The following is a 22,165-nucleotide window of genomic DNA, read 5'->3' on the forward strand; positions in this document are numbered from 1 at the left end:
CGCGGTCGCTGTTGTCGCCCTGCTGATGACGTCAGCGACGCGGTTTAATTGGGCGCGCTTTAGTGGAGCGCGGTTTTGTCGTGCCACGGGCTGAATGGAGTCACCGAAGTAGTAGGCGTGAGCTTAAATGGATTCCGGAGGATGGTCGAGGACAGGAAGGCCTGGAGGAATGTTGTACATGGGGTCGCGATGGGTCAGACATGACTTCTCAACTGACAAGAACATAATCACTAAATAGATATAGGTCAAAAGGAATGGAGTTGGGAATAAAAGGCAAGGACGTTTACCTATGAGAGGAGAAAAACAAGCTTTGGACAAGCAAAATAACATGGGAGGGAATCAGTTTCAAGGTATTTCTCTGCGGGCTCTGGAGAACCATCAGTTTTCAGTCTAACCTGAATAGAATGAAGGTTACAGAAGAAAAAAGTTTTCAGCCAGCCTGAAATCTCTCTGGTAAAGATAACAGCTTTCCCCCAACTCAGATTTCCTGACACGGCTGCTTATTATTCCTATCTGTACTGACTGTTGCGACCAAACAAGAGGACGTGTGTTTGAGGACATACTTCAGTGGATTTTGCAGTCTGGTTATCCTCAGAGAGCCCTCTTGGTTTCCCCTGCTTTATATTTCTATGTCTACTTGGCTTGGAAAATATTTGTAGGTGACTGTTCTGTCCTTGTGACATTTTCTAAAAGTCCGTGGCATTTCAAACTAAATGCGTCAAGTCTTCAGGGGGAATCAGTGCTGCTGCTGTTCAAGAGATATATTTCCATCTGCGCTGTGTTTGTGATTTCCCAACATGTTTCAAATAGAGGTTTGCTGTCAAGAAAATGAACTGGACCGAGCAGTACGCCTGTGAGAAATTGTGTAGCCTTCTGACTTACTATGACATGAACAGAAAGAAGTGTGGCCATACTGATCCGAAGCAGCTGCAGGCCCTGCGGTAACTCAATTTATAATTTAATTAGAATTCACCCTTTGTCACTGGAAATGGAAAATATTTTTGTTCTGTGCCTCTCCTCCTGACTCTGCATTTTTCATTTTCGAACAAAATGGCCTCCATACTGCATAGTGCAGTGTTTCTCAACCGGTTCCACCACAAATGCGCGAACGACCAAAGCGCGCCTGACTAAACCGCGGTGACAAAACCGCGCCGACGAATGAGCGCTGAAGCGCGCCGACAGAAGCGCGCTGTAACCCTAAACCTAACCCTAAACCTTACCTTAACTTAAATCGCGCTTCTGTCGGCGCGCTGTTGTCGGCGCGCTTTTGACCTCACGGTTTTAGCGCCGTGGTTTTGTCGGCGCGCTTTTGACGTTCGCGCATTTGTCGGGTCACGTTCTCAACCTTGGCAACTTGAAGATGTCTGGACTTCAACTCCCAGAATTCGCTGGCTGGGGAATTCTGGGAGTTGAAGTCCAGTCATCTTCAAGTTGCCAAGGTTGAGAAACACTGGCATAGTGTTTTCAGGTGCAAATACTGAAAACTAGAAGGAATTATTTAGGCCATCAACCTGCTGATCAGGGCAGGAGTCCAAATTGAAAGCACGTTGACAGATGTCTGTTTTACTGTGCTTTAAACACAGCCAGTGAGGTAATAAGTTCCTAGAGCCATCTCTCCCTTTGTTGGTGGTGGTTGCCTTAATCCAGGAATGCCACCTGTGGAGTTAACATGCTGTTGATATAACTAAGACTCCCTGGTGTGTCTGTTGAAATACATTACATAGATTCAAGAAATATATATATATATATATATATATATATATATATATATATATATATATATATATATATATATATATATATATATATATATTTTCATTCCACAATTCAAAACAGCCTTTGAAACTGCTGAGAGCTACAGTTCAAAGATGAGAAATTCTACAGTATCAGCATGAGTTTTTGGATTTTTTTCATTTTTCAAAAGGCTGCTAAAGAAAGCCAGTTAAAGGCTGATGTCCACAGTGATCCCAACAGCGAGGTACGCGGAGCAGGAAAGTACATCTAGGGGGACCTCAGAAAGGAAGCCCTTCGTGAAGCACTAACACTTAGACTTATATACCGCTTCATAGTGCTTTACAGCAGTGGTCTCCAACCTTGGCAACTTTAAGACTTGGGGACTTCAACTCCCAGAGTTCCTCAGCCAACTTTGCTGGCTGAGGAACTCTGGGAGTTGAAGTCCACAGGTCTTAAAGTTGCCAAGGTTGGAGACCACTGCTTTACAGCCCTCTCTAAGCGGTTTATAGAGTCAGCCTATTGCCCCCAGCAATCAGGGTCCTCATTTTACCCACCTCAGAAGGATGGAAGGCTGAGTCAACATTGAGCGAGTGAGAATTGAACTGCTGGCAGTCGGCAGAATCAGCCTGCCATACTGCATTCTAACCACTGCATCACCCAGGCTCTATCTATGTAAGGAAACTGATCATATTTATCGTGCTTGGCTACATGAACTAACATAAATAATCATCCTGAATGTGTGGGTTGTGGCTATCATCCATTGCCCATGGAATACTGATCTGAGGTACTCTTAAAGTGACATTTACAGAATGTGGAAGGAAGTGCAAGTTAATGGTAATCAGGTTTTAAGTTATAAACACTGAATCATGCGAAGATAATAATTGCATTGACTCCCTGTTTCTAGGGGCATCCTACGTAAACCAGGTGTATGGGAGCATCTTCTCTATGATGCTCTTGCATGCTTGTTGTGACATTGTCACAACCGTATAGTCAACATGATTATAAGAGAGCTATAGCTGACTAGGATTGATTAGGAGACGGAGAGAAATGATACATATTTTCCTCACACAGTTGTATAGTATTCCAACTCATGGCAATAGCCATGAGAATACTGGAAGCAGCCCTTATCTGCAGGATGGTCCAACGTGGTGGCTTCTTAAATGCCTGGTTTCATTTTTACACACTTTCTTTAAAATATTACGACTATCTTAATTTTTCTTTCTACAGGATAATCAAGACACGGATTAGAAATGGAATTCCTTGTTTTGAAATTGCATGGCAGAAGCCAGGTTAGTACTCTGGTATTACTGGGCATACCAGAAGGGTACTTTTCAGTACAATTTAACACTGGAGTAAGAAATCTCTTTAAAAGGTGGGCATGTTGAGAAATAGAAATATAACACTTCTTAATGTATAGTACAGGTAGTTCTTGACTTACAAGAGTTTGCTTAGTGACCATTCAAAGTTACAACAGCACTGAAAAAAAAGTGATTTATGGCCATTTTTCACACTTAAAACTGTTGCAGCATCCCCACGGTCAGGTAATTAAAATTTGGATGCTTGGCAACTGGTATATATTTATGTTTGCAGTCCCAGGGTCATGTGATCCTCTTCTGCAACCTTCTGACAAGCAAAATCAACGGGGAAGCTGGGTTCACTTAATTATCATATTGCTAATTTAAGAACTGCAATGATTCACTTAATGACTGTAGCGAGAAAGGTCGTAAAATGGGGCAAAACGCACTTCGATGTTCCACTTAGCAATATCCATTTGGGGCTCAACTGTGGTTATACATCAAGGGCTACTTGTACAGTCTACGCACAAACATATCTTCTCATTTCAGATTATTTTGCATGTGTCGTTATGGATATTGTCTTAAATGGTTAAAAATAGTTTGTGACAAATTGACAGCGAAAGACAAATTTATCAGTTAGCATTCAGTATGATATTGAAATGGAACCATTATGTTTGGGAGAGTTATCTCCTCACTATGTGCTCGGGGAGAAGATGAGGCATTTTTTCTTCACAACAGCTTTTGAAGATGGATTGGGTTAAGAGAGGATGACTGGCCCAAAGTCACCAATAAAGGATTTCAGTTTTTGTCCTCTCAACATCAGTCCAACCAGAGCAAATTTGGTCCAGTAAATTCAAGTCCTGCCTTAGCCATGAAAGCCAGCTGTGTGACTTTGGGCCAGCCATTCACTCTTGGCACAATTTACCTCACAGGGCTTTTATTGTGGGGAAAACAGGAGGAGGAAAATGTGGTTTTTATATGTTCGCCACCTTGAGTTCTTTGTAAAAACAATAAAGGTGGGATACAAAATAAATAAATATATGAGAGCTGTTTAACAATGTGCAAGTATTCAATTAAATGAAACTATAATAGAAATAAAAACACAATAATGTCAAAATTGGATCTGGGAGTCTGTTCTCTGTAAAATTACTGTCTTGGAATTAAATTAACATAGGCATTCTGGCTCTGCCCCTTTGTTGGTTCAGGTTTCTGTAGCCTAGTAACCCCAGGTTCACTTCTAACTATCTTTAGATAGAACTGGGAATTTTTCCTTCTAAAATTTTTGAGGCCATCTGCCAGCTGTACCATGAATGACCGATCTGACTTTTTAATATGAAAATCTCAATATGCGGAATGGAAAAGGACAGCTTTTAAAATGAGAGTTTCTTTTTCTCGCTCTCCCAGGCATATATTGTGTGCCCTTTACATTGCACAGTTACATTTTAACTGGTGAAATCAGTCTGTAGGTAGCAGTGACGTGCGGTGAGGTTTATGGCTGGTGAGGCAGCAATTTTTTTAGACTTGTGGATTTCAACTCCCAGAATTCCACAGCCAGGCATGCTCAGTTCCGATTTAAAGCGACAGCATTTGTTTTTCTCCTTTGCTAAATAAGTTTCCTTCTTTCTTTTTCTTCTCTCTTCCCCTCCTCCCTCCCTCCCTCCCCCCTCTCTCAAACACACACACACAATGTTGCACCAGGAGGATGAAGTTTGGATTTTTGTCCCTCCCTCTGACCCACACGTACCTTTTCCAGCTGTTTCAGAGAGGATTTCAACTCTGCTCTTGCCTGTCATCATGAAAACAAAAAAAAATGTAAAAGGAAAAAGGCAAGAGCTTGAGGTCAGGCTGAGGTAGTTGCTGCCAGAGTCACTGTGGATGACTCTGCTTAACTGTTCAAAAAAGCCTCTAAAAAAGCCCTCTACAAGAGGAGGCAGGAGAACAACATGCCTCACCTACGTCAGGAATTTTTCGGCTTTTAACCCTTCTTTAACTCTGCTCGAGTGATCATAAAATCCCTAAAGTCAGACTAGATGTGGTACATCGTTCTCCTGCCTCCTCCTGTAGAGGGCGCTGTTTTAGAAGCTTTTTTAAACAGTTAAGCAGAGTCATCCACGGTGACTCTGGCAGCAACCAGCTCAGCCTGACCTCAGCTCTTGCCTTTTTCCTTTTACATTTTTTCTTTCTTTTCATGATGACAGTGGTGAGGCTCTGAATCCCTTGCCTCCCCTGACTGCATGTCCCTTTCACCAGTTAAAACGTAACTGGGTGAAGAATTTGGGTGCACAAACGTGACTGCGTGAAGAATTTGTCAAAACACAATGGCAGATATTTGTGGATTTCATGCCAATTAAGAAGGAGAGTCTGCAGTAAGGGTTAGACATGGGAGCCTCAACTCATAACTGATTCTGTAGGATATGGATTCCAATCCCTAAGGAACAGTTATTTTATATGTTCCTTTTTCTGAAGGAATGAGTTTGAAAGAGCCACGTGTTCCTTGGAAAATGGTAATTAAGGGGATCATCAGTAGTTACCTAGTAAAAAATATGTTTCTCTGCCCCTGTTTCTTTGTTCCAGATCATTACTCCGCTGTAACTGAGGATCAACCTGAAAATCCCTTTCTAATAACAACAGAAGAGTCCACGCTCTTTGAGGCTGCCTATCCAGAAGTGGTTGCTTTGTATCAAATGGAGAAGTTGAAAATTGGCAAAGACAAAAAGAAAAGTAAGCTGAGAACATTGCATGTTTTGTTTTGTTATGTTTTATATCTTAAATAGTCACTATATGCTTCTCAAATTGCCAGTTGTTAACAAGACGTTCTTAATGTTTTTTGTTTTTTTTTTAAATTGAGTAAACATTAAAACATTGGACATAGAGCACTTTTCTAGCATTGTCATTTCCTGAGCTGAGGTGGCGCAGTGGTTAAATGCAGCACTTCAGGCTACTTCAGCTGACTGTAGTTCTGCAGTTCGGCTGTTCAAATCTCATCGGCTCAGGGTTGACTCAGCCTTCCATCCTTCCGAGGTGGGTAAAATGAGGACCCGGATTGTTGGGGGCAATATGCTGACTCTGTAAACCGCTTAGAGAGGGCTGAAAGCCCTATGAAGCGGTATATAAGTCTAACTGCTATTGCAATTGCTATTTCCATACATATTTTAACATAACAACAAATACAGTTTGTACTTATCATACATAGCTACTTTGATCTTATTAACATATCCCTTATCCTCTTTTATATGTTTATTTATGTATTATCCAGTTCCAATTTTACAGTCCTCAAAATATTCTGTTCCTAACATTTTCTTGTTGTTATTGTTGCCTTAGGTAAAAAGAAAAATAACGTGAAAAAAGGCTTAGCAGGAGACAGCAAAGTAGAAGATACTTTTTCTGACCTGAATTTGCAACCAGCATGTGAAAACATTCTCAGCCAAGATTCAAAATCTGATTTGAGGCCTGTTTTTGATCTGCAAAAATTTCCAAAAACGAGCTGCGAATCTCTGCGTTTTTCAGACTCTGCAGATTTTTCTACTGCATTAGGAAAGCCAAGAAACTTCTTTTTTGCTTCACAAAATCCAGAAAATGAATTACTTGTTAAGGAGCCTATGGCTTCTTCTGCGAATACTGATCTGCACCTGAGTGGCATTGACTGGGAAGGGACATCCTTCAGCATTTCCCCAAGAAATGTTAATCTTCCTTGGTATTCAGAATCTGACTCTGGCATATGCAATAATTCTTTAAAGCAGTGCTCTCCACCATACAGTAAAGCAGCCAAAATCCTCACGCAGCATTCAGATTCTGCAGAACCCAACCCCAATCTGATCACTGGTGTAGATTACTCTGTCTCAAAAACAGGCTTTCCTAAAGAGAAGAATGCTTTGTCTTTAAAAGATCGAGCCACTATGGAAAGTTTAGAAGCTTTTCCCAAAGCTAAAAGTGTGCCTTTGTTAAACGCCGCCATACAATTGCAAGAACAAATAAAGAGAACTTCTAACCCTGGAGGGGAATTTTCATCTCCTGACAGCATTCAGGAAATTGAAAATGTGATGTTACTAGAAAAACATCTGCGGGGGCTAAGCTTAGAGAGCTATAGAGAAGATCTCCAAAGTTATAAGGACCCACCAACTGCAGCAGATAAAGTCAAGGATTCAGGAAGTTCTTTGAGGCTGTGTACTGAAGTGCTAAAAGTGAGTCCTTTAGAAAACGAACAGCAAATTTTGCTCTCTAGGTCAAATAAAGTCCTAGATAATTGTCAGATTGGGGGGAAATCTGTGCCAAGAATCACGAAAAGCTCACTTAAGAGTGTGTGCCAAAATAATGATCCTGCTGATGACAGTGATAGTGAAAATGTGGAGGGCAGGTGGAAAGGTCATAGCATCTCAAAACAGCAACGAAAGGCTCATACGGTTCAGCCCAAGGACAAGTGCAATAGCAAAAGAGACACCAAGAAATTGGCATTTGAGATTCAGCCAGAACCAAAAGGGAAAGTTGAGCACGCTCTTAAATTACTCAACGCTGATTTATCCACAGAAGAGCATCTGCTTCTACCTCTCTCCAAGTCTGCAAGTCTCTCCAAGTGTGGATTCGATCCTTGTCTTCAGGAGACCAGAAGTGATTTGAATACGTGGCTTGAGAGCCCATTGCCTCTGTCTGAAAGGCTGAAGCACAGATTGAAGAGCAGTTGAGCACTTCCTGTTCCCTTCCCTCTGATGTCTTCATCTGGAAACATCTCAAATGTCTTGACAGGTTTTAAATGTCCTCTAAATTTAATCAGTCCCATAACTGTGAGTGGTAGAAGATTGAAAGAAGTGTCTGAAGTGAAATGACTGGCAAATTAAATTCTTCATGCAACTTTTCTGTAGTGACTTGCTCTAATTTTGACTAACATACCTGCTGTGAGTTGGACTGAAGTTTTCCTAAATAATTTGAATGGTTGCATCAATCATACCACAATAGCATGTACTCAAAAATAAATACATAATAATGTTCGGGTTGTTTTTTTTTGCAGAGTATAAAATATGTAACAACTTGCTGATCAATGGCAGTGACAAAGCTACTGACATTTTTACACAAACAGATTGGTGTTACCGTAGTATATGTTTTTATATAATTTTGCAGTAGATTTTCAGGTCCAAATTAATGCTCTAGATCCAGTCTTGGAGTCAATCCTTACACGTGCAACACAGTTAAGTACCAAAATTATAAAGTGGCAAAAAAAAAGTCAATTTAGAACTATGCCTGTACGATACCTTTAGAATTAGAAATCTAATTTATTGAAGAAGACTGCTACAATCTATATTTTATCTGCTCTTTGTTTTCTCCTTTGACCTAATTTCTAACTTGGGATCATATGGTCTTAGAATCGATGATTTTCATTTGTAACTGTATATAATCCGTTTTTTTAAATAGACTTTTTAAAAAATGCAATGCTTTTCAATAGTAGTAGTTTAAATGAATTAATTAGACACAAATACTTTGCAACAGGGGAGTTTGCCTCCGTAAATAGTTGTGTTTAAGAGTGCGGACTTTTAAAATATGGTATTTGTAACAGTGATTTTCTTTGATTACAGATATTATATTACTTCTAATCTTGCTTAGATCAAATTTTTGTCTTTTGTAGACAAGCTCTGTATTTCCTGGTAAAATGTATACTTTCCGTGCCAAAGGTATCCATTTCAAATTATGGGCTTTTACTTCAAGCTAGAATGGCCCCCAGTGGCAGTTCTGGATACCCATTGTTAGTCAAGAGACAGACTTGAGAGATCAGTCTTGGCACAATGCAACTCCTAATAGTGATGGTGATCAGATCAAGGTACAAATCATTATCAATTTTCTAACATACAGAATTGAAAGAAATGCATCTTGTTTGGTGATTGTTGTTGATTCATGAAAAGGGTGAAAACATAAATTCACAGGGTTCTTGTTTTTTGCAATGGGATTATCGATGCAAGTGACATTCTAATCTACATGTTTATTTTTATTTTTCACAATATAGGATCACATAAATTATTAAAAAGATGCAGCATCTGATTTCACATGTTGTACCATGTCATCACCTAATTTGTCTGATTTGGTTTTAATGCAATCTATAAAGGCAGCCACTGTGGTTTGTAAAATATTATGTACAGCTTAGCATGTGAACGCAGCCATTGTAAGTCTGTTCTACAAATCATGGTTAAGACAAAACATGGCTAAATGTGACAATCCAGCAAATTTGCAAAATTGAGCCACTTTGAATTTCCTCTTACTTCAGTACAGTGACCGTAAATATTCTCCTGAATTATTTATCACTGAAACTGTGAGAGAGAAAGTACTCAAGTGTAGCTGAATTAGGTCTTAGGTTCGCAAAACTAATTCCAAATGCATAAGGTTTTTTCTAAAATAATGTAAACGTATCCCTATAATATGACATGCCATAGCTCAGGAATCTACTTCCCTGCTGTGTGAAACAAGGCCATTGGGAAGAATAGCTAGAGAAACCTTTTTCTAGCACAGTGTTTCTCAACCTTGGTGACTTTAAGTCCTGTGGACTTAAAGTCACCAAGGTTGAGAAACACTGTTCTAGCATAAGTGTTGGCCTGAAGTGGGAAGAAAAAGATAAAATCTGCTCCCAACTGCTTATCCTATAGGTTTGCAAATTACAGTGATTACAGCAATGCGGGAGTCAGTATATATTCCCTTCTAAATGTTCATTTTCCCCCATAGAACATTTTGTGTCCAGATCCATTCTTGCCATGTTGTATAGAATTCTTCCTCTTAAAATTACAAATGTTATATACACTGTTGGAAAGCAGGTGGTACTTGATACTCTTAGAAGTTGTAGTTGTGTAAATGTACTGTTATCTAAGTCTTTGGCCTTATTTTTTTTAAGAAACAGGCTAGAAACTAGGAGATCAGGAGTTCTAGTTCTGCCTTAGGCCCAAAGCCACCTACCTCTCTCTCAGTCCTAGGAAGGAGAGAAGAGCAAACTGGAATACTGGAATGGGCTGGAATTGCAAAAAACAAGAACCCTGTGAATGGGCTGGAATACTGCAATGGGCTCTACATGGGGTTGCCCTTGAAGTGCATCCGGCGACTGCAGTTAGTCCAGAATGTGGCCGCGCGAGTGATAGTGGGCGCACCGCGGTTCGCCCACGTTACACCCATCCTCCGCGAGCTGCACTGGCTACCTGTCGATCTCCGGGTGCGCTTCAGGGTACTGATGACCACCTTTAAAGCACTCCATGGTAGTGGATCTGGGTACTTGAGAGACCGCCTTCTGCCGATTACCTCCCTCCGACCGATTAGATTAGATCGCACAGACTAGGCCTCCTCCGAATCCCATCTGCCAGTCAATGTCGACTGGCGACTACACGGAGGAGAGCCTTTTCTGTTGCAGCTCCGACCCTGTGGAACGACCTCCCCGTCGAGATCCGTACCCTCACCACCATCCAGACCTTCCGCACAGCCCTTAAGACCTGGCTCTCCCATCAGGCCTGGGGATAGGTTCCCAATTTACCCGCCCGAGTGTTGACTGTTGAATGCAAGTTGTGTTTTATTATTTTATTCTGTTCACATATTGTTTGTCTTTTGGTATTGCACCCCCCTCCCTGTGATTGTAAGCCGCCCTGAGTCCCCTCAGGGAAAAGGGCGGCCTATAAATCCTAATAAAATGTCTAAATGTCTAAAAAAAAACCACTTCAGCAAACATTACCAAGAAAATTGCAGGAGCTTCTCTAGGCATGCACAACACTGAGGTATAAACCATCACATTCCTTTTTTGCTTTGTTTTCCATAGCTTATCATATTGGCAAAAGATCCAACTTAATGTGTTTAAAGTGTTTTTATTGCCAAAATTTTATAACAGGACCATAAATGCCTTGTGCCAAGGAAATACAACTCAAAAAACACACTGGATTTATGAGCCTGTTTAGATAAAAGAATTAAAGTAGTGCTGATCTTGTCATTTGAATCTCAAGACAGGCCAAATGTATAACAAGCAAATCACCAAAAAGGTGTGATTTTTTGTAGTCCAGAAACCTCTTTCTATGATCGGAATCTTGGAGTTAGGAAATAAATTTAGGATGCTGATAACATTTTGGAGCATCACTTTGGGATGAAGTCCCAATAAAAGTCAATGGATTTTAGTGAGTGTGAACATAAATATGACTATTTAATTTTCATTAAAGCAATTAGCCGAAGACTCTGCAATATTGTTAAGTTCAAGAAATTATTTCATGAGAAATACAGTAATCCCTTGCAAAAAGAGAATGTTCTTTTTAAATGGGAAATATGAATAAACCCATGTCATCCCAACCATTTCTCTAGCTAAATTTGTACAGCCAAATATTCATCAATAAAGCAAGAGGTAAAAATATAGATCTCATAAATCTGTCAAAATGTTTGCAGTGCACATTAGACTGCAAAATATTTTTCAGTGATTACTGCTATTGAAATTATTAAAACATCTTCAAAAAATAATAAAGAAAAAGAATTGGACACATGTCTTTTGACCTAAATTGAAAGACACGTGTCATATATTCATTATCTTAAATATGCAGTTGGCTCAACTTTGTATGTGAATATGTTACACCATCCATATTCCTTAGCAGTCCTTCATAACTATATTACATAAAGTTAAATATATGCTAAATGACTCATCATTCTTTGTAATTGTATACATTATAAAAGTTGCTCTGCACCTTTTTATTTAAAACAAAACTTTGCAGAAGAATTAATCTTCGAAAGCAAGAGAGCAAAATAACAAATATTTTCTTAACATGCCAAGAAATTTCTCAATGAATTTCTTAACCCAGTTTAACTCAGTTTTTTGGGGGGATACAAATATAAGCCTAGGACAAAAAATATCATTTGTTACATGCCTATGCTTTTTTTTATTTTATTGTACAGGTCCATGATTTTAAGCTGTAAATTGTGTTGCTCAACAACAAAGGAAAGCTTGAATAAAACTTAACAGATAATAGCTGCCTCCTCATTTAAACAGTGATAGAAATACAAAGTATTTGTTTCCTGAAGAGCAAAGTGCTAAATCTAGCACTGTGTTTTACTGTTCACCAGTAGCACTTAGTCTATAACAGATCTAGTAATATTGCTAACTGTGGTTTCCTTTCATCTGTTGATGCAAAATAGCAGGGCTTCACACTTCCTTAGACATGAAAAGATTTTTACCTTGACTTGTGACACCACCTCCATTAATCTTCCACTTTTTATTCCAACCGTGCTAATGCTAAAATTCTCAGAGATGGCTTCAAGATAACCTCTTTATAAGTAGAAATTAGTCAAGGGGAAAAATTATCACAAGATTGTTTTCAAATTTGAACAAGTTTTTTTAAGTGATGGTCATTTCCCCTAAAAGATACATACAATAAATATTTTGCTAGCTGCCTATTCAAATGGTTTATCACAAGACTAAGAAACTGCAGTTCGATTTCTTTTTATACCTGTGCAACAATAAAAGTCACAAATGTATAAATTCCCTCCATAGGAAGGAAACAATCAAATTGCTCAAAAAGAGCAATTGTCAGATTTGTTTATTGTTTGTTGAGAGCAAAAATGCCTATTTCTAGGCGTGGTTTTCTCCTCTATTTTAGAACTAAAGAATAAAAAGAATGGAAATGGATCAAAATCATAGGAAGTATGATGCAGGCAGTACTGCAGTGATCTGTTGGGATATGAGTAACATTGAAAGCAAACAAATTAATTTTGCATCTTTTTTTTTGTATACTGGCACATCAATGTTAATGTCAGTGATTCCCGTGAGAGTGCCAGCAAAACAGCAAGATGAACCCCCCCCCCCATAGCCCCTAAAATAAACCACAAACATTTCATAAGTCTGGCATTGCTCAACAAAGGTGCTTTTGAGGTTTTTCCTTGAAAATGTTTGCTTCTTGGATGAGAAGCAAACCATTTTTTCAGAGGGAAAAACAAGAAAGTAGTTACCTTTGGAAAAACACCTTTGGGACAGCCATGACCTGAATGATTGAGAATCTCCATAGACACATTGCTCAACACCATATCAAGGTTTTAATCAAGGTGGTCATATATCAATATGTACATAATTATATATACTTCCTTTCATTTATCTAGAGTTTATCACAAAAACTGTTCATTCACAAGTAAAATGTGGGGTTATTTAAGGAAGAGCCTGAATGCCAAATTGTCTCCATTCTTAAATAATTATTGATCATATAAAAATGCACTTTGCATTGCCACTACAGTATTTTCACACCCACTGCAAGGGATCTAATTTTCTGCATCTCACATGCCTTTAAAAATCACACTTATTTCTCAGAAGAATCACTAAGCAACTTCAGCTTACCAAGGAGAATATTTGTAGCTCGGGCTTGAAATGAACGGTCCTTGGTGCTCTCTGAGCTTGCTTGTTTTCTTGAGACGTTTCGTTACCCTAACTAGGTAACATCATCAGGGCGTGTAAGGAGCACTGATGATATTACCTAGTTAGGGTAACTGTTCTGACCCCCTTCTCCGTCCATTAATGAAAGCCGAGACAAGCTTAACTAGAATGTCCTTTAATAGGAAGACCAAAATCTCGGTGGCTGAAAGCCAAGCAAACAAACAGATAAGGACCTTGGCAGCAACTCAGACAAACCTTGGCAGCAATCCAGCCTGCCAAGCTAGTTACAACAGTTCTCTTTAGTCAATGCATTGACTTCTGCAAGAGGGCCGTGTGCACCAGCAGTCTTTTTTATAGTCTGGAGAGGAGCCTAATGACCACCAGCTGAGCGCAATTACCTCCTGTAATTGCGTAATTGTTCCTGACGCCTAGTAGCTCTTCGATGGTGTGCATCCAGGAACAACTCACTCCTGGCTTCTGGATCACTCTCCCTTGTCTCCTCCCCACTGGTCCAAGGCTCAGTCGCCACCTGGTGGCCAACCAGTATCTCTGCGCCCTGCTCGGAGTCGGAACCCTGTCCAGGGTTCTCCACATCCTCCAGAGCCGACTCATAGGGCCCCTCGCTGTCGGAGTCTGGTGGCAGCTCCAATGGCTCCTGCTGGGCCACAACAGGTAACAAAACACCTGCAAGAAAACAAGCAAGCTCAGAGAGCACCAAGGACCCCTAACTTAGCTTAGCAAATTTAACATGGCCTCTCAGCATTGTGGTCTCTAGCCAGTTGAGCTGAATGGATGAGTCCCTGATTTCCAAGCAATGAAGATGCTGCTGTGTCTTCCCCTCTTGTTTAGTATAGTATAGGTTGAGTTGGAGCTGAGATCACAGCGTATATGCTGGTAGAGGAGAAAATCACTCAGTGGTACACAGACCTACAATTATTGATCTGTAGGTCCTAAATAATGGCATGCATAAACAAACCAGTAAGAGTGAATCAGGATTTCTTCCTGGCATGCGTTACAACTTGATGGGAGGATTATACTGTAATGTACCCCAGTTCCTTAGAAGGCATCTTATTCCAGAGCCATGGCTGCAAAAGAAATACTAGCTAGATTTTCTTACAAAGATCCTATACTGTGTGGAGGTAATTGAGAAACTATATATAGATGTCTTAACTGTAAAAGTGAAAAGTGCTTCCAGTTTGTAAAGATATCTTTAAAGAATTATATCAATAGATGTACATTCATGGCTACAGAGATTGCTTTTAGCTATATTAGATGATTCCATAAAATACACCGGGAGGAACTTAAAAAAAAAAATCCTACCTCTATATTTCATGGCATTTTGAAAATGGATAATACTCTGGTATAAAATATAGCCTTCCTTTACAGCTTAATACCCACGATGATTGTCTTTTCAGCATTTGATTCCTTCGTCAAATGTCCACAACAGTTATTGATAGGTGACCTGACAAATTTAGGGAGAAATAATTCTTGACTAATAGACTCCCATCCTATTGTCTGACTAAATTGGGAAGGCAACAACTCTGAATAGGCGATAAATATGTTGTCTTTGGCCTTTCCTTTTCAGCCTGCACAACCTAATTTGAGTCTTTGGCACCAAGGTGTTAATGCAAGGTTTGTTCTCTTTGACATGATGGCAGGTGATTTGCATTTCAGAGTCTGATAGATTTATAGTCTTTGATCTTTTAACCAGCTCACAGCCATGAAAAGAGACAGTTCCTCTTCAGAGCAACCCTGCGAATTTGCATTCAGCATCTCCAAGCATATTCATTAGGTAATTATATCGGGGGTCAATATTTATTTCCCATTCAGTAATGTAGGATTATTAGCAAATCTCAATCCTATGTTATTTTAGGCAGAAATAAAAATAATTATAAACATACTACACTCCATAGGATCTACTTCTGAGTAAATAGGTCTAGTCTTTCAGTGAAAGGTCCTTTATGATTAAGAGGTAAGTATTGCAAAATTAAGATGGTTTATAGCAAACAAAAGAACAAAATAATAAATAATAAAATCCTTCTCCGAGAAATGTGTTGAGATAGAATAAACCACACAAACAATATTTAAGCCGTTTCCAAATGTTGTTACTCTTCAAATAATAATTGAAGGTATCCGTTTCAAAACACAAGAGCTTATTTGATTTCTATTTTTATATAATTCCAGACTAGATGGAGAAACCCAAATAGTTTCCTTGGCAAGGATATTTGGCATCAACAGAGGGATAGCAGTGATACTACAGCTTTAGACAGCATTAGTGAAGCCACACATGGAATATTACATCCAATTCAGGTCACCGTGATTTTTTAAAAAAAGGCTAAGAAAGAGTTCCAGAAAAAAGCAACAAAGATGATAAGGGATCTGGAAATTAAACAGTATGATGAATGGCTAAAGGAACTAGGCATGCCTAGCCTAACAAGCAGAAGGCTTAAGGGTGATATGATAGTTGTCTGCCATGAGGGTTTCTCACAGATAAGAGAGGGTCAACTTATTCTTCAAAGCACCTAAGGACAAGGAGTAATAGGTGGAAGCTTGTGGAAGAGAGATCCAACCTGGAATTAGAGAGAACTTTCCTAACAGAACAATTAATCAATGGAACAACTTGCGTCCTGGAATTGTGGGTACTCCCTTGCTGAAGGTTTTCAAGGAAAGATTGGACAACTATTTGTCCAGGATGATATAAAGTATCCTGCCTTGAGCAGAGAGTTGGGCTAGAAGACCTCCAAGGTCCCTTCCATCTCTTTGAATTCTATTCTATTCCATTCCAACATCATTATATATATATAGTGCTAGTACTACACTCTAATATTTCTAATATCCACTTCAAGGAGATGTTCTGCATGGGGGGGGGGGTCTTCCTTTGAGATTGACCCAGAGTTTAAGTCTATCACAGAACAGAGAATGGTGGTCTTGAGCCTGGTAGGATTTGATTTGATCATATCATATCAATCGTGAGGAAACTACTCTGGCTGTCTTTCTTCATCTCCATGGTCCTCATTTACAGCTTATATAAAATTACATTTATCAATGTAGTATATATAAATGCATTATTATCATTATTAATCATTTGTTTGACTATTAACTATTATTACTTTGTCATACATATTACTCAAAGTTTAACTAAGTTTAACTTAATTTTATTGTGACTTTTCATTTCATCATCCTGTATGCTTCCAGTAGTAGTGCAGTCCAATATCTCTTGCCATTTGTAAAATCCATATTCTAGGTGTTTTCTTGATAAGTCTTATGTTGAACTTCTCTTGGCAACTTGTTCATTGCATATTTTTGTAAAGCCAGGGCTGCCAAAAACCTTAGTAAACGCAGGGGCCACAGAAGAAAGGCCAAAAGGCAAAGCCGTGTATTGATAGTGGTAGTAGAGAATCATAACAAAAACGGAGAAATGTACATTGCTGACTGCCAGCCGATGCTGAGGTCTTCGGCGCGGCCCCGGCATCCCTGCGCTGAACTTTGCGCACAGGAGGTTGTCAGGCAAACTGGCACCGGCACTGTGATTTGTGCCTCAATGTGATCAGCCTAAGGGACACATCGGCCGACCCGACAGGTGTCCCAATCCACGCTGTGGCACAATTAGCCTTGCAGCCGGAGCCACGTAAAAAGGCCTCTTGTCACTTTAAAGTGCCTCAATCTGTGGATAAGCCTCCAAGATACAGGTGGTCAGTGGGTGATAGTTTGAAACCCACTATTATAAAGGTGGCAGCCAGAAACTCACATAAGTTGAAGTTCAGCAGCTATTATAATAATTGAAGGAAGGAATGGATAACACGGCCGTTCCAGAGTGAACTGAGTCGGAAAGCTGGGTGGGGACACTCAAAAGGCGGGTTGTATAGGGGGGTAATTAATAATCAGACTCAGTCCAATCAGAGCACGGACCGTGTTAACCCATTCATGGATGCTATCTCCGCCTTTATTAAGAAAAACATAAGAGCTTTCAGAGCTGTATTGCATAGACCTGAATGTCCACAGAAAGGCAGCAAAGCATTGTAGTTTCTGCATCTCTTTGCTACCATCTACTGGTCATTTGGATTTTTGGACTGTAGATGTCATAACCTTAAAAGTAACTATGCTGTTTGTTTCCAAGTGCTAACACTAGGCCTGATGATGAACTTCTGATTATTCAATACAAATTTTGATAAGACATTTAGTTTCTGCGAGGAAAAAAGAGCAGAACAAGTAATACCTGAGCTACAGCAGCTTTGTCCTCTGTGGCCAGTGATTGTATTGTATTGTATTGTATTTATTTGATTTCTAGGCCGCCCAATCCCGAAGGACTCTGGGCGGCTTACAGAAATAAATATTAAAAAGAATTAAAAAACAGAGGAAAACAGATTAAAAACCACATCATGCACCCAATCTGGTCGGGGCTGGACCTCAGTTATGAGGTCAACAGCCCCAGGCCTGCCGGAATAGCCAGGTTTTAATAGCCTTTCGGAAGGCCATGAGAGTGGGTAGGGTCCGGATCTCTGGGGGTAGTTCATTCCATAGGGTCGGAGCAGCTACAGAGAAGGCCCTCCCCTGGGGGGCCGCCAGCCGACATTGTCTGGCTGATGGCACCTGGAGAAGGCCCACCCTGTGCAATCTTATTGGCCGTTGGGAGGTATGTGGCAGTAGGCGGTCTCGCAGATATCCAGGTCCTAGGCCATGTAGGGCTTTAAAGGTAATAACCAGCACCTTGAATTGCATTCGGAGACCGATAGGGAGCCAGTGCAGCTCATGGAGGATAGGTGTAACGTGGGTGTATCTTGGTACACCCAGTATCGCTCGCGCGGCTGCATTCTGGACTAGTTGTAGTCTCCGAACACTTTTCAGGGGCAGCCCCATGTAGAGCACATTACAGTAGTCAAGTCTTGAGATTGTGCTGGTTAAAATTTTTGTAACTTGTCGTTCCAAACATCTGGAGGAAATCAGGTTTAAAAACACACCAACCAGATTAATAAAAGCCCAGATAAATCAATAATAGCAAGTTATGTTGTTGCAATGGGACTCTATTGGCATTTATGAAACTCAAGCCAGAAGTCAACTTTAGAAGTCATTCAAACTCCAGGAGGAATCCGAATTATCCAGCATGAAAATATCAGATTCATTAGATTCATTTGGAAATCTGTCTTATTTTATATATATATATATATATATATATATATATATGTATGTATGTATGTATGTATGTATGTATGTATGTATGTATGTATGTATGTATGTATGTATGTGTGTATATATATATATATATATATATATATATATATATATATATATATATATATATATATATATATATATATATATATGATATTAATAGACTACAAAATTGAACCAGTCATCAAGTTAGCTCCTGGAGCTGATAAGAAAAATCACTAAAATGTGTCATGTTAAAAATAAATGGATGACCAATGTATTTTAAAACAGCACCAAAATAAAATTACACGGCAATAACCTACTGAGGCTGCAGAACTATGGAGAAATCACTGTTTCTTTGATGAAATAATCAGCATAAAATAACATTTTTATATTAAGTGAAATGGCAGTCATGGGATATTGTCTGGTAAGCTATTGGTTCTGGCAATGAAAACAGATTCACATATACTGTTCAATTCACACCCCCTGCAATTTTCCAGCATCTAATGTGTTGTGTACATTCAGCAGGGGGGGACCGTTCTTAATTCTTGCAAATAAGTGTAGAATAGCCTTTGGGACTTGGCTCATCCGTGCCTGTGCCATTGCTCATTCCTTATGTCCATTGAAAAGATCTCTAGAACCTTCTGCTTTTCAGCCTCAGATATTCAGGTCACCATTGAAAAGAACTCTAGATCTCTTCTGCTTTTCAGCCTCAGATATTCCCACCATGGAAGCCACCTCTGAAAGAGCTAGCCACAGGTTTGGAATGGTAAGCACACAAGAGCCAGGCTCAGGTTTACTCAGGTTCCAACACTACGTTTGATTCCTGAAATTATGTCCTATTGTTGTTAAGAAAGAATAAGAAGAAGTGGTTTACCTAAAGATTGCTGCTTGGGCTTACAACTGGTAGAGGATAAAATGTTAAATCACTCAAATATTGCCATACGCTAAATAAAACAAAATAGACTCAACTATTTGGGTTGTATCAAAGGAGAAGGAATGAGCTAATCCATCAGTTAGCTTTTAAAAAAATAAAATACTCATGTTACTGCATGCATAAGCATCAAATCCCATTTATCCAAGTGCATTCAATTTACAGATTTGGGTGTTGGTGGTGAAATATTCTGGATCAAGGTCTATTTAGATTATTTTGTGAATCAGTAAATGTTACAGATTAAGTAGTCATATTAAATGTATTAAGGCAATGGATTCAAGCTTCTGAGACACCGATATCCTATTTATTCTCTGGATTCTGGAAGCAAAAGCAGAAGAAAGCCCCATTTTGGTAAAATCTTATGTTTTGATGATTAGCTAAATAAAGAGTAAGGAAGCCCAAAACTCTTCAGCCATTCCTTTCTCTTTTCCGCTAATTGAAATGAAAAGTAAACATTAAAGACCAACCACACAGCATAATATCCTTTCAACTTCTGTTAACAGGGGTATTAAAAGACTTCCCCAAGATCAGCTAGAAAACACCAAGTCATAAAACCCCTACTTAAAAGATGGAGAAGTGTAAATTCAGCACATGGGACTGTTTTCATCTAGGGAACCAGTTGATTAGAGGCCAGATGTCTTAATGAATTGGGAAGTTGCTGTCACGTCTCAGGTAGTTGAGATTGCCACTTCTCGGAGGATCAAATGTTCACATGGAAGGGTTTCCGAAGAGCATGTGATCTTACAAGTGTGTGAACAAAGCATACCACTTGCAGAAGACCCTACTCAGAACAATACTGGTACTTAGAGATATACAGACAGTGACCGCTTTAACTTCGCTTATAGACAAGTACCAACAAAGTCAACACAGGTTGCCTGCTTCCCTGAACAACCTGAAAGACAAACGATGCACAACCTCCTGGATTCATTCATGTATTTGAGACCGGTGGTTACACAATACCTGCCTTTTTCCCCCTCAATATTCATATCAAACAGTCTCATGAAATAATCCACAAATCTTGGAGAGTGATGGCAATGTTATGCCACTGTGTTTTCCAGCTCTGGTGACTGTCAGTTTTAACCTGCAGGCAATTTTCCAGCTCAATAAAGATGGTAACCTTGCTTCACAGATGGTTCAAACTCAACCTTTCCCAATCTGATACCTTCCAGAAGTGCCAGCTTTTCAATCTTCCACAACTTTTGTCTCAGCTGTCAAGATGATTATGAATGACAAATCCTGACACGAGCAGCCAGACTGTAGATTGTATTCTCAAGAAAATTCATATTGTTTCTGTCTAGTGTGGTTAGCTCCCCAGGTTGAAATGGCTTAATTCAAAAGGAAGAGTAGAAATAAATGGGTTGTGATTATTTGTCTAACCATACTTGTAAATGTTTTGCACTATAATCTTTACAGATCAAATTTATCTGGTTGTTTGTATTTAAGAGATCATTTCCGTTTTGGCTGCTCTGTATCCATTCAGACTGTCTCTAAATAAATAAAATAAAAATGATTAAGTATGGGTAGCCAAGACTGGTCAAGACTTATGTTGAAAATCATATTTGACTAAATAGATGAAGGGAATCTTGAATGGAAAGTATAGTTTTATTACAGGGGGGGGAAATCAGTGCAATCTTTTCTGGTGCATGTCTCCAATGGAATCCCCCCTCCCAAAAGTTGAATTTGACACAAGACTATCCCTCTTTAAGATTTAAATTATTCAGAAGAGATGTATGAAATGCATAACAAAATCTTAATTTGTTTTCATTTCAAAAGTATCCACTTTTTTAATGCTGCTAAGAAAAGCATCTTCTTCTTCCCTGTAGCATTTTAAAGAAAAAGCTGCTCATTAGTAACATTTGATATTTGTTTATTTTAGCATTGCTCTTATGCACTTGGAATTGGGACGAAGGAACTCATTATCAACAGTGAATGAAGACTGAATGTCTGCCTTCAGATTGCTGAATAAATTAATGGAGTGAAAAATAAAGCTGCCATTCAGGCAGAAAATGCCTCTATCATTTTTCAAAGTGTCACTGAGCAGACCTATAATATTAGCTCCATAACTCAAATAACCTTCAGTGTTATGGGATTACTATATGACAAAAGTGATCTCACCCAGATTTGTGAGAGGTGGAGGAAAAGGTAGAGGTCAGAGATATAAATTTGAGCTTTTAAAGTTGCTCAAGTAACACAGTATGTACAACTTACCCATTTCAGCTCTGAGCAGGGCAAAAAACCAAACAGATCCATGAACCTATTTACAGTATATGAGCAATTTAAAGTGTCCTCCATTTGTCAAATTCTTAATATATCACTAATGTGGATGGACATTACTGTACACTGCCACCATAAATTTGTGATAATGCTGTACATTGCTTCAGTAGTAATATGTTTTATATTTTATTTCTTCTTTCACGGCGTAGAGAAAATTTAATATTCATTTCTGTAACATTAGTACTTCTGCAGCAAGTCATACAAACAGCAACAATTTACCTCACAACTGTATATTTGTCAATATTAGATCATTTCAAACGTGTGCTTTCAAACAGGCCTTAACAAATCTAATCAGTAAATTAAAATCCATAAATAATAAATGTTTACAAGTTTCAATATAGGAAGCCGCTTTCTACCACCCAAGCACCCTAACCAGTAATTCTCCTTTTAATTCGTCAGACATAAATCACAAATACGAACTGGAGGAATTAG

The 22,165-nt window shown here is 39.1% G+C and overlaps 1 protein-coding gene across 3 annotated transcripts in view; it reads left to right on the forward strand.

The window, feature by feature from the left end:
- GEN1 (GEN1 Holliday junction 5' flap endonuclease) overlaps window positions 1–8,501 on the forward strand; it is a 32,101-nt gene extending 23,600 nt beyond the window's left edge. For all 3 annotated transcript variants that reach the window (XM_032212595.1, XM_032212594.1, XM_032212596.1), the window contains 4 exons: window positions 811–941; window positions 2,962–3,023; window positions 5,604–5,750; window positions 6,351–8,501. In XM_032212595.1, coding sequence (XP_032068486.1) covers window positions 811–941; window positions 2,962–3,023; window positions 5,604–5,750; window positions 6,351–7,708 — 1,698 coding nt within the window. In that variant the 3' untranslated portion in view covers window positions 7,709–8,501. The remainder of the gene's footprint in view (window positions 1–810; window positions 942–2,961; window positions 3,024–5,603; window positions 5,751–6,350) is intronic.
- Window positions 8,502–22,165: the final 13,664 nt, after the last annotated feature.

Source organism: Thamnophis elegans, chromosome 3 (assembly GCF_009769535.1).
Source record: "Thamnophis elegans isolate rThaEle1 chromosome 3, rThaEle1.pri, whole genome shotgun sequence".
Classification (NCBI taxonomy): Eukaryota; Metazoa; Chordata; class Lepidosauria; order Squamata; family Colubridae; genus Thamnophis; species Thamnophis elegans.